Source organism: Nansenia antarctica (assembly GCF_963989245.1).
Source record: "Nansenia antarctica genome assembly, chromosome: 20".
In the NCBI taxonomy this organism is placed as follows: Eukaryota; Metazoa; Chordata; class Actinopteri; order Argentiniformes; family Microstomatidae; genus Nansenia; species Nansenia antarctica.
The window spans coordinates 5,914,674-5,926,873 of NC_137693.1; the positions used below are offsets into that span (position 1 = coordinate 5,914,674).

At 41.6% G+C, this 12,200-nt stretch overlaps 2 protein-coding genes across 2 annotated transcripts in view; both read left to right on the forward strand.

Moving 5' to 3' along the window:
* The window catches only part of ppp3ca (protein phosphatase 3, catalytic subunit, alpha isozyme), a gene marked incomplete at both ends in the record, with an annotated part of 38,113 nt that extends 33,162 nt beyond the window's left edge, over positions 1 to 4,951 (forward strand). The window contains 6 exons of the mRNA XM_080549747.1: positions 1,067 to 1,192; positions 1,759 to 1,836; positions 2,496 to 2,580; positions 3,094 to 3,191; positions 3,546 to 3,599; positions 4,773 to 4,951. Coding sequence (XP_080405873.1) covers positions 1,067 to 1,192; positions 1,759 to 1,836; positions 2,496 to 2,580; positions 3,094 to 3,191; positions 3,546 to 3,599; positions 4,773 to 4,951 — 620 coding nt within the window. The remainder of the gene's footprint in view (positions 1 to 1,066; positions 1,193 to 1,758; positions 1,837 to 2,495; positions 2,581 to 3,093; positions 3,192 to 3,545; positions 3,600 to 4,772) is intronic.
* Positions 4,952 to 5,154: 203 nt separating this feature from the next.
* ecscr (endothelial cell surface expressed chemotaxis and apoptosis regulator) lies at positions 5,155 to 12,151 on the forward strand (the record flags this gene model as incomplete). The annotated part of the gene is made up of 7 exons (XM_080550023.1): positions 5,155 to 5,158; positions 10,638 to 10,769; positions 11,104 to 11,199; positions 11,312 to 11,345; positions 11,485 to 11,555; positions 11,930 to 12,018; positions 12,143 to 12,151. 7 exons carry the CDS (start codon positions 5,155 to 5,157, stop codon positions 12,149 to 12,151), a joined length of 435 nt encoding a protein of 144 aa, XP_080406149.1.
* Between the last annotated feature and the right edge of the window lie 49 nt (positions 12,152 to 12,200).

The following is a 12,200-nucleotide window of genomic DNA, read 5'->3' on the forward strand; positions in this document are numbered from 1 at the left end:
CTGGAATCAAGTCAATGGAATCAGTCAATAACAATGAGGTCTCCCCTCCCCATTTTTGGGGGAGGAAAATTATAGTTGAATAATGATATGTTTTGAAGCTATACAGTGTTTGTTTACAATTGCATTGTTTACAAACAATGGAGGAAAAACCAGCTTATATTTTGGGTTCTGACAGGATAAGACAGTTGAACTAAGCTTACGAGGCACAAGTAAAAAAAAAAAAAAAAAATTTACATTTACATTTTTGGCATTTAGCAGACGCCTTATTCCAAAGCGACTTACACTCAATACAATCCTTATATATCGTTCATTTAAAAACAATTGACATCTTCAATAGAGAATTGACAATGAAAGTGTGATTTAGTCCAGTACTGGATTTAATTAGTCCAGTACTGGGTTTAATTAGTCCAGTACTGGGTTTAATCACCCCATTAACAGTCCATCTCCACGCCCTTAAGAGTACTGGAAGTCCAGAGAAGAAACGGTTAAATCATGTACTGTATAAGGATAGCTTTGGGATCATCATCCTACAGCTACCTACTGTCAGCGTCATATTCGAGATGGCTTTCAAAAGCACCTTCTTTGGTTCTTTCAATCACATTTAATTTATGCCTGTAGAAGAAGCACATCAGAAGTTTGGTTTCATGTCTGGAACTGGAGGGATGAAACGCTGGTGTGAGAGGGAGGAAAAAAAAAGTATGTCATCTTGGGAATTGACAGGATTTCAAACGTATCTTCATGCATATGCTTGGAGCTAAATAACACAATCTGCACCACCAATATAGGAGTGTGCTTTAAATAGATACCGGTACTGTGATATTGATATTGCAAAAACATTGCACGTAGCATACTGTATGATATATGTATGTCCCTCTCAACACACGGTAATTGTAGTTTTGTATTGTAGTCGTGTGTGTGTGTGTGTGTGTGTGTGTGTGAGTGTGAGTGTGAGTGTGAGTGTGAGTGTGAGTGTGAGTCTGTGTCTGTGTGTGTGTACTGTATATGTGTGTGTGTGTGTGTAGTAGACGCAGACATTTCTCTTAATCCCAAATCTCCCCCTCCATAGCTGCAGTACTGAAGTATGAGAACAACGTCATGAACATCCGACAGTTCAACTGTTCCCCTCACCCCTACTGGCTGCCCAACTTCATGGATGTGTTCACCTGGTCCCTGCCCTTCGTGGGAGAGAAAGGTACCCATGGAGTAGCACGTCTTTCTGTCATTCTATGAAAATACTGAAGTCTGAAATTCCATGAATATAGTACTCATTCCTGCCGTAGCGGTTCAAGCACTGAGCTGTGTGGCGAGGGTTATCGTAAAACATTCTATTCTGTCCAAACACACTGACAATGACATGTCGTGACGTTAGAATTATAAGGTTCTATCTCCATTTTTGTCAAAATTGATTGTTTTTTTACATAATCTGATCCATTAGGTGTTTATTAATGCCTGTGTGGTGTTATTTTTTTAAATGTTGACATTTTTTTGTTAGTAATTAATCAAATACAAAGGTTCCATCTCGCAAAACATAATGGAATGTAAAAACGTTGACGCTCAATATCTCTGAACTACCCTAAACGGAGATAGAACCTTAGAATTCTAAACGGAGATAGAACCTTAGAATTCTAAGCTCACGACATTCTATTCTGTACAAACACACTGACAATGACATGTGCTGTCTCAGTCTAGCTAAACGATGATGAGATCTGTCCGACAGCATCACCCTCGTATCACAATGTTGTCTCTCTCTCCCTCCAGTCACGGAGATGCTGGTGAACGTGCTGAGCATCTGCTCCGATGACGAACTCATGATGGACGAAGAGGAGATTTTCGATGGTGAGAGTCATTCATCTTGAAAGACAGAAAGAGAGCCGCACACTCTTGCTCTGACTCTATTTACTGGATCAAGGTTGGGTCGGCAGCAAGCTGAGAGGCTTTCAAAACCCCTGAAGAAGGCAGCTTTCTGACGAAATGTTGGTCCAGTAAATAATAGCATCCGAATTAGCATCAGAGCAAGAGGCTATTTTTTATTTGACGTTTCGCCCGCCCGCCAGCCAGCACCTCACCTGCACCTATGGTATGCAGTTTCTTGTTTTGTTTTTAAGGGTTAATCTACCATTTACAGTCCATTAGTGGCTCTTATACCTGTGTCGTTTGTTGTTGTTGTTGTTGTTGTTGTTATAGTGATTTGTCTTTGTAATTGCATAGTAATGGAGTTGAGTTCATTTGTTTCATATTCCTCTTGGGTTATAACAAAACTGCTCAGAATCATTATATCAATAATAATAGTAATAATAATAATAATAATAATAATATCTTAGATTTATATAGCGCCTTTCTCAGACCCAAGGACGCTTAAGTGTAGTGTTTAAAGATGCAATAGTGTTTCATCTACATTGAATTATAGTGTTACTGTGAATAGTGTTTATTTGGCTCCTAGATTTGCTCCTTTATCTGTAAATGAGTGTTTTCCCTTCAAACTGCGTCTCTTCCAGCCAATGCAGCTGCCGCTAGGAAGGAGGTGATCAGGAACAAGATCCGCGCCATCGGGAAGATGGCCAAGATGTTTCAAGTGCTTAGGTGAGTCTGTCATGTTCTCCAACTTTCTTCACATGTGACAGCAGCTGGTGAAACCCGGGAACGAGTCGCCAACCAATCAAAATGTTCGAACTTTTATTCTGAAAAATGTCAAATACATTTCAACATTGTTGAAAATCAATGACACCGAAGCATTGCAATGCAATGGATTTCGGTGAGTTATCCCCACTACGACCTAGTTAACTATAACACTACTTTACATTTTTAGCAGGCTTGCAAAACAAGCTGTGTCAGCTGACTAGAGAGTGTATCACTGATTTTCAACTATGCTGAAATGTCACATTGACATTTTTCTGAATAAAAGTCTGAACGTTAAATCGGCTGCCCACTTATTCCCGGTTTCACCAGCTGCTGTCACACATGATTCATCTGGCTGCTCAGTGTGACTATGTCCGTCATGCAGCAGGGAGAGTGGCAGCAGAGGTCTAGGCTGACCTGTGGGGGGCTGACCGCTGACCTCTGACCTTTGTGTCCTGCCGTCTGTGTGTCCTGCAGGGAGGAGAGCGAGAACGTGTTGACGCTGAAGGGTCTGACGCCCACTGGCATGCTGCCCAGCGGGGTCCTGGCTGGGGGCAAGCAGACCCTGCAGAGTGGTGAGGACCAGGCCCTGGATTGGCCTTTGTTACCCCCCTCCCTGTCCCTTACTGTCTCTTCCTCTCTCTGTCATTGTTCCCCTCTTTCGCTCTCTCTCTGTTTCTCTCTGTCACAGTGTCGATCTTTCGGTCTCTCTCTGTGGGTCTTTTTTTTATGTAGTTTCTCTCACCTGGTCCAAGTCTTCGTCTTGTCTAAGGGCTCTCTTCTGAGCCTGGCTGTGTTGCTTGTTGCACGTCTCTCGCTGGTCTGTTGCTAGCTACCTACCTATCTCCCGCCGCGAGGCCGCTTTCCTCATTTGCATGGCTTTGTCAGGAGTAACCAGCTCCCCTCCTCTCCTCTCCTCTCCCCTCCAGCCACCATCGAGGCCATTGAAGCTATTGAGACAGAAGAAGGGGAGGACGGAGAAGGTAAAACTACATCCCCCACCCTATCCCCCTCTCAACAGGAAGTTAGGATTGCCTGCAGGAAATGCATCGGGGCCTACCTGCCAGTGACAATAATCTCAGGGGGAGCGTTTGGTTACGGACATGGGGTAACACTTTACTTTGCAGAGACGTCGGTGTAAAGAAACGACATTAGTTCAAATCATAACGGTCAAGAGATCCAATTCAATTCGGAACAGACAAGGATTCCATAATGTGTTTACCAATTAATAGCCTTCATTATGAGATCAAAAGTTTCAAAATATGAAGGAATGGATTTACGAAACCCGCAACAATTGAAAATATCGATATTAGGGTTTTTAGCGATTTCACTGCAAAGTAGGGTGCTCCCTAGGAATGCATGATGGTTTCAAGTACTTTCAATGCTTAGGCATGATTATTTTATTTTTGGGGGGGCTCAGCTTATATTCCGCCCCCTCCTGGTTCAAGAATACATTGCATGCAAGTGAGAGCAGGAGACAAGGTGAAATTTACAGGAGCGTGAAATATGCATCATGGAGCCTACATGAACATGATATGACATCTGTTTAAGCCCGTCATGATAGTCTCTGGCAATAAATGCCTGATGACCCTAGAAACTGACTCAAACTATCAGGAACGGAGAGGACAGGTGTGGTGCTATGGTTGTACCGTCGTAGTGCTTCAGGATGCATAATTCAAGTGAACTGGAGGGTGCAATCATAGCCCGGACATTGTTACCACTCACCACTCTCTCTCTCTCTCGTGAGAGGCTGTGTGACAAGAGCCATTGACTCATTCAAGCTTTTTCTGGGCTTATGAGCTTATGGAAATCTGCCACGGGTACTGAGACTGTGTAATTGTTTTTCCCAACAGAATCTATTCATGTGTTATTCCTCTTACCCCCAAGCTGTGTTTTGTTGTTGCCGGACTTTAAAAAATGATCTTCTTCGATTTCATAAAATGCACTGTTTTGCAGTGTGTTGAAGTGAAAACATGTTACTATGAAGTAAGTTTTATTTAGGCCAAGATATGGTACACTTCTCAAGTACTTCATGTAAAACCCAATACTGTATTATATTTTATATGACAAAGTCATATGTTGTCCAAAATCATGTTTATTTGAAGCTGATCCTTTCCGTCTGTCCCACCTCTCCCCCCCCACCTGACTCCATGCAGCCATCCGGGGGTTCTCTCCAAAGCACCAGATCCGGAGCTTCGCCGAGGCTAAGGGCTTAGATCGCATCAACGAGCGCATGCCCCCCCGCAGGGATGGGGTCAACAACGTGGACCAATCTATGGGCAAGATGAACATGTCCGAAGCCAACGGCACAGACGACAACAGCAACATCCAGTGATGCGTCGTCCCACCCCAGAGCCCCCGTGCCACTGACGCGCCGTGCGGCACGACATCGCCAAATCGTGATATCAGGCCTCAGAATAATAGACACAACAAAAAATACACCCACAGACACAACATGACATCTGCATCTAAACCGCCGCCGCTCCAACTTCCGAATTAGAAAAAACTAAATCGAGTTCCGAAATCTCTTGTACAAAAATGGGTAAGGTGGTTTATTTTTTGACGCCAGGTCACCACAAGGGGGAGCTGAGCTGTGTTAAAGGCAGATTTTCCCACTCGGTGGTCTATGGATTGGGAGGGGGTTGTTAGGGTCAGAGCTTAGGGCAGGGAGGAGGAGTGGGCGACAGGGCTGTAAGAGGAACCTGATTGGCTGGAAGGGTGTGGTACCTGAGAGTGTGTCTGCTGTTCCCTCTCTCAGTCTCAACCACAGACTCGAGTCCCGAGTTCTCACCAACGTCTGTTCCATCGTCATAGGGGTCTTACACAAGACACTACAGTACCCGCGCACCACACACACACACATTTTACTATTTTGATTAAGAGCTCCACTCATGAACTCCATCTCATTACAGAAATAATCTCGCTACTCAACCATGTTTTGCTACTAGTACTATGAATTACAAATTTAAAAAAAGACACAGTCTTGTTTGTAAAGAAAGGACATTTGAAAAGAAAACTTACAGTATGTACATTTTACTACTTGCAATGCAATCTTACCTGAGAACTTTTGTTTATTGATTTATTTTGTGGTAAGATGCCATGAGCCTGAGAAGGAGGGGGGTAGGGGTGTTCACGCGGGCTTCGCTGTAGCCTCTCCACCAAAGCCACGGTCTGTCATGTTAAGGTGCTGCAGCCAGAGCTCGAGTCCTACCTTCTGTCACCCCTACCTGATTGTTTCCCACCTGCCTGTAAACTAAAGAGAGAGAATGCACATCGTAAATCAAATCTGCAGTCGCAGTAAAAAAAAATCAAAAAACATATATATATATACATATATATATGTATATATATATATATATAATTAATTATAAAGATGGACAATAACGCAGACAATGATTTTTAACAGCATCTACGGTACGGAACGCATCAATGCATGCAATTAAGTTCCTTCTTGATATGTGAAATTATAATTGTGATGTGTTTCAATATAGTAGACTTGAATTATTTCCCTCTTCAAATTATATTTGTAAAGTTCTCTTTTAGTTTTTTTTTTATATATATCGTTTTTTATTCTTGCTTCCTTTGATTTGTTTTTGTCAGTTTCTTTTCATCGATATTATTTTTATTTTATTACCGTTGATTTTATTTTTCTATAGTTTTGCTGTACAGGCACAGATGCTCTTTTTAAGGTGTGAAGCCTTGTGTTTTTTCTGTTCCGTTGGTGTACAGAAGTTGTTCAATAGTGTGAATGAACATATTACTCAGTGAAAAGCAACATTCAGGCTGCCAAAGCATGATCGCATGGTTTGTTCAAATGTAAACAAATTGGACACAGAGAAAGAGAAATCCTGTGTCTCACTTACTTTTAAAAGGAAAAAAATATATTCTAGTTATAATTATTGATGATATTCTTATTATTCTTACAATTAAGCTTATGGTTCTTTTTTTCTTCCACTGTTTTCTGATCCTTGTTTGGTCTAGACGTGGTTTATTTCGGAGAAGGAATTTCATGGATTTTAACTTGTGACAATTTTTTCTTGTAATTTTCTCTGGAACTAAGTTTTGGCATTTGACTTCCTAAACGATACACACATTGTAAGCATGCCCTATGGGACAAATCACTTTTTTTACTCTTGAATAAAATATGCATGAACCAATAGTGTGGCTTCCAGTTTATCACCGATAGATAGGAATTACATACTATACTCACATGAAACATGCAGAAGGGAATACATCATATATTCTAAAGGTTTACATCCAATGAGATTAGATTTGAAGAGGAAATTGAGTTATCGCTCAGATTGTTGATTGGACATGATGGGGAGTCAGGCCAATACTTATTCTATCCCTGTCATCCTAATTGGATCTGCCAATAACGTTGGCAATGAATGATCCATGATGGAACATGCAACAATGCCAGATATTCAGTTTGTATGTGTCTCAATGGCACTGCATGCAAATGTATCAACACTGTAATCAATACTATGATTATAGGTTTAAATAAAATAAAAAATATGATTTGGATGTTTGTCAATTTATAGGCCACGCCCTCACCTCTCACCACTCCTGATAGGGTACCTCTTCACTGGGATTTAATGTGTGCGTGTGGGTGTGGGTGTGTGCGTGTGTGTGTGTGTGTGTGTGTGTGTGTGTGTGTGTGTGTGTGTGTGTGTGTGTGCGTGTGGGTGTGGGTGTGGGTGTGGGTGTGTATGTTCAAAGGAACTGCTCTCTCACAGCCAGCCTGAATCCCAAACAGTGGGCAAACGCAATTTACTCTAGAATTTCCATGAGGGCATTCCATCTGCTTCCTGCCATTCTTCCACAGGAAACGGGGAACAGCGTCAAACAGGCCTTGGCAACCACTCCCACCTCACACTGGACAGTAGGACCTGTCCTCACCTCTATTACAACACCATCGCTAGAGCTCACTCGCTCATATTTTCCTTAATTATATCCTCTTACCAAACACACACACACACACACACACACACACACACACACACACACACACACACACACACACACACACCAACACAGGCCAAACATTAAGCCAGTTGCATACACAGATTCAGAAACTGTGAACTGTGTATATTCACACTCACATACACTCATTCATTCTGACACACAGGGAAGCTAAAGGCAGAGACAGAAGCGCTGTTGATTTTGACATGGATCTGTTCCCATACTCTCTCCTGAGTGTGTTTCTCCTCATCATTCCAGAAGGTAGGTTCGAATTAAGCCAAAGCAGCCAGAACCGGAACCGGGCTTACTGCTACACGATCTTATATTCGTTTTGTTTTGTTATATTGTTTTATCTTTCAGTCTTATTGTTTCTTTCTTTTTGTCATCCAATTTGTCAAACACACAGTGTAGAAGACTTTATCAGTGCTGTCAATGTACAGCTTATTTCTCCAATTTACTTGTGAGTTTCTTGCCTTTTGACGGGAACAGAATTTGATTGAATTATTTAATGATCCTGTTAAGTCATAAAAATAAATAAACTGTCATCAATCTTATTAAGTAGATGTTGGTATATTATAGCACATTTTGGGTCAGTCATAAGTAATATTACAAAATTGAGTACTGTGCTGATGATAATATCTTAATCAAGATATCTAAACAGACTTCCAACATATCAGATGACTAAAATGTGTTTTGATGTTAACTGTTCCAAAGCACCTTGTACCTTCTACTTTAACCTGGAGCTTTGTTACAGTTTCAGCCCAAACAGCCATTAATCAGACCAACCAAACCCAAGCAGAGTTCATGGGTGGACCTACTATATCCACCACCACGCCTCCTGTCGTTCCCCTGGGTGAGTAGCTGGGTGGAACTGTCTGGCTCTGGAGCAGAGTGACTTAATTGGATATTCTAGCTCTCCTTTCAAAACAATGAAGTTGTTGTGAACTTGAATTGCATCAGTGAAAAACATTGATCACAAAACAGCCTATTCTAAAGGTTTAGAAGAAGGTGATAGGAGAAGGTTTTTCCTGCTATCAATGGCCCCCGGGCCTGAGCTGGATTACTCTTCCTGCTACGAATGGTGGACTGATGATTCACATGCTTAGTATTCAAATGTATTGATTGTAAGTCGCTTTGGAATAAGGCGTCTGCTAAATGCCAAAAATGTAAAAATGTAAATGTATTCTTCCCAGATATACAGTAGAGCTAGAACAATTCGTTAAGCCGTTCTTCTCATAAGAGCATGCTTTTAAAGGCTTTTAAAGTTAAAACCTGCAAATGAATCAGTATTGGAGTCCACTTTGTTTCAACCCACAGTGACCTCGTTACCGACGTTGCCATCCAGCACTCTGGCGGTGGCTCACAATACAACCACAGCCGACCAGGAGCCTAATGTGGGATTACCCACGACCACGACCCCCCCTGTGACAGGTGGGCTCTCTTAAAAGGAGAATATCCGCAGTCTCACTACTCTATTTGACTGAACGAAAAACATAGCATTATACATGCAATATACGGAATAAAAATGGGAATATAGAAAGGCAGAAGAGTTTGAAGTCGAAATTTCAGTTTCATGTTCTTTACATCTGTACTGTTTTCCTGTGTAGGATATTTTGTTTTTTTTCTGGGTCAATCATCACCAAAATGAAGTAGATTTCAATGATACCTCTATTATTTCTTCCAGTGGACAGGGCTCTCATAACAACCTCCAGTGTCCTGCCGTCACGTCAGTCTATAACCTCAGCAGGTAATACAAGGGATTCACTTACTGTACGTATACTGTCTGTGATTATCAATGTCAACTCTTTTTTTAACTGGCGCTTTCAAGCCAATTAGTCCATTGGCATTAGGATCCAACAGAGGGGTATTACACTCACAACGTATTGTTTGATGTTATTGTTGTCTTGTATGTTAATATCAAAGGACCATGTTGGAAATAAGTGTTCACACTTTCACATGTCATCCCTTGGATTACTGTTTTTACTCGATCCATGAATAAACTCAATCAATCAATCAGCCATACAGGCAGCAATAGTTGCGCTGACGTTGCGTAAACGTTGCAGGAAATGGCAGCCTTGAAGAGCCCACAACACCATCTCCATCGTGGTCTCCGACTGTCACAAGCCGTCCACAAACTAAAAGACCTGGCATAATCACACAAACTACTACTATTGTTTCAGGTAAAGACCACTTCTCTTTTTCTCTCTGTCGTTGACACACACTGACTCATGATGATTCAACATTATCAAACGCCTTTGTTGGAGCAGTCTGCACATTCTGTTTTTTGGATGGTGTAGTAGGGAAATAACAATCAGTAGCCAGGAAATACTGAACGTGAACCTGTACTGTACAACTGAGATGAGCTCCTTTTAGACAAGTGCTTCCAAGTGTGTCATCACAGGATGAACCATTGACATGGTACTGTCACGTGATGCTGTTATCACAAGCCTCTCCTACAGTGTATCTCAACATGTAAATGTCCGGTGTGTTGTGTAGGGGTTTGGGGGTAAGAGTGTATGTTGTGTATGGGTTTGGGGTAAGAGTGTGTAAAAAAACATACAGTTTCCAGTGCCTGCTGTTGGATAATTTCTCATCTTCAATCAGAATAATCAGAATCAGAATCAGAAACAGATTTATGGCCAAGTAGGTTTTCACATACAAGGAATTTGCTTTGATATGATGACGCATAACAATAAACAAAATGCAAGGACAGAAACAGACCGAAACATAAGTGACAAATAAATAATAGATATTTGAAAAGTGTTAGAGAGAGAATAGTGCAGTATGGCTGTTTGGTGTCAGTGGGGGTCAAGATAACAGTCAGTGTCAGCGGGGGTCCTGGGCCTCGTTAATGAGGCCAACTGCAGTTGGAAAACAAAACTGTTTTTGTGCCGTGAGGTTTTGGTCCTGATGGCCTGCAGCCTCCTACCGGAGGGGAGTGGTTCAGAGAGTGTGTGTCCAGGGTGGGAGGGGTCGGCCACAATAAATCTTGAGAAGTTGAGAATGTCTCAAGTAGATTTTTCTGCATGTTTTTTTTACATTCCCGTTTGTGTCTGTAGTCATAGGGCCAACTGCTGCCACGGTACACTCGACCACGACCTCTGTGGCTTACCCAGAGGAATCTACAGGGACACGGATAGAGGTCTCACCCACTGAGGCCCCAAGCAACAGCCTCACCATGCTCGCCTTTGGTACTCCCAATATGATTGATTTTGTTGTTGTTGATGATGATGATGAGGATGATGATGTTGTTGATGATGATGATGATGATGGGAGTGATGGTGATGAATGAATTCACAAACTAATAGTTTATTTTGGTGCAGTTTTTAAGGTGCAGACACATAACAGGAGGACATAGACATGGATGTACAGTATATGAATTACAGTTTAGTGTCTAATTTGAGTTGCATTGAATGGCTATCCTCCCTTGTTCAGTAGGCTGATGGATACCTGAAAGATAATGATGATGATGATGATGATGATGATGATGATGATGATTCTACTTTCTGGGATGTTGCTTTACAGGTGTTATGAGCTTGATCCTCATTCTAATCATAGTTATGGTGGTTTTAGTGACAGTAGTCAACCTGAGAGGGCAGTGCAGCAGGTCAAAGGAGGATGGTAAATATGCACCTATGACATTTCCATGAGAAACAGTGAAAGGAGTCGTATCAAAGTGACAATGTTTGTGTGTACGCATGCAGAGAGAGTCACCACTGTTTCTGTTTCACAGGTAAAAAGAGCAGTGATTCCGTGGTGTCTGAAAGGTATGCATGTGAAAGGTTCATACACACAACTGTGCAAACTGTAATGTACAAAGTAAACCGTTTGGGTAATATTGTAATATTGTCATTGTGACAAATATTTTGTCATTTTCTTTGATTTAATTAAAACATTTTCTCACAGCAATGTGACGTCCAATGGAGAAAAAGAGAGCATCACTTTGGTTTCCATGAAGACCATTAACACAGAAACTGGTAAGGAGGAGATGGCAATTGTCAGATTGTGTGTCACTTTGAAATAGTTCTCAAAGGAACTGGGACGTCTGTTTTTGAAGCTCATCTTAGTCATGATAATGTGTGGATGATACTTTAGTTTAGATGTTCCTATAACTTCTACTTTTTGGGATCTGAAGTGGGTTCTGTTGTTCATTTAGATCGAAATAAAAAGAGAGTCAAGTTTGAGCATAATGCACAGCTGTACTGGGCTAGTCTGGTTATGCATTCACCATAATTGCTAAAACAGTGCTGGGAAGGTCAATGTGGCCGAACAAAGATCTAAGACAAAAGTGTATGGTTCAGGTCAGCCCTGTCGTGTGTAAACCCAACGGGCCTCTCTCTTTTATTCACAGACACAGACTCCCCCCAAGTCTCCTCCATTCACAGCACAACACTGGATAACGAGGACCAGGAGCTGAGCAGGGACCTACTGAACACTAAGGTGGGTTCAGGAAATGACACTATATCCTCTTCATAGAGAATGCCGAATAGAATTGTATTTGTTAGATGCAAAGTATCCCATTGAATTGAAGCTGCTATTGTGTTTTGTTGTTGTTGTTTTGCAGCTGGTGTGAAAACTGAAGATATTTTCGACAAGCCATTCCAAAACAGAAATACCCGAAC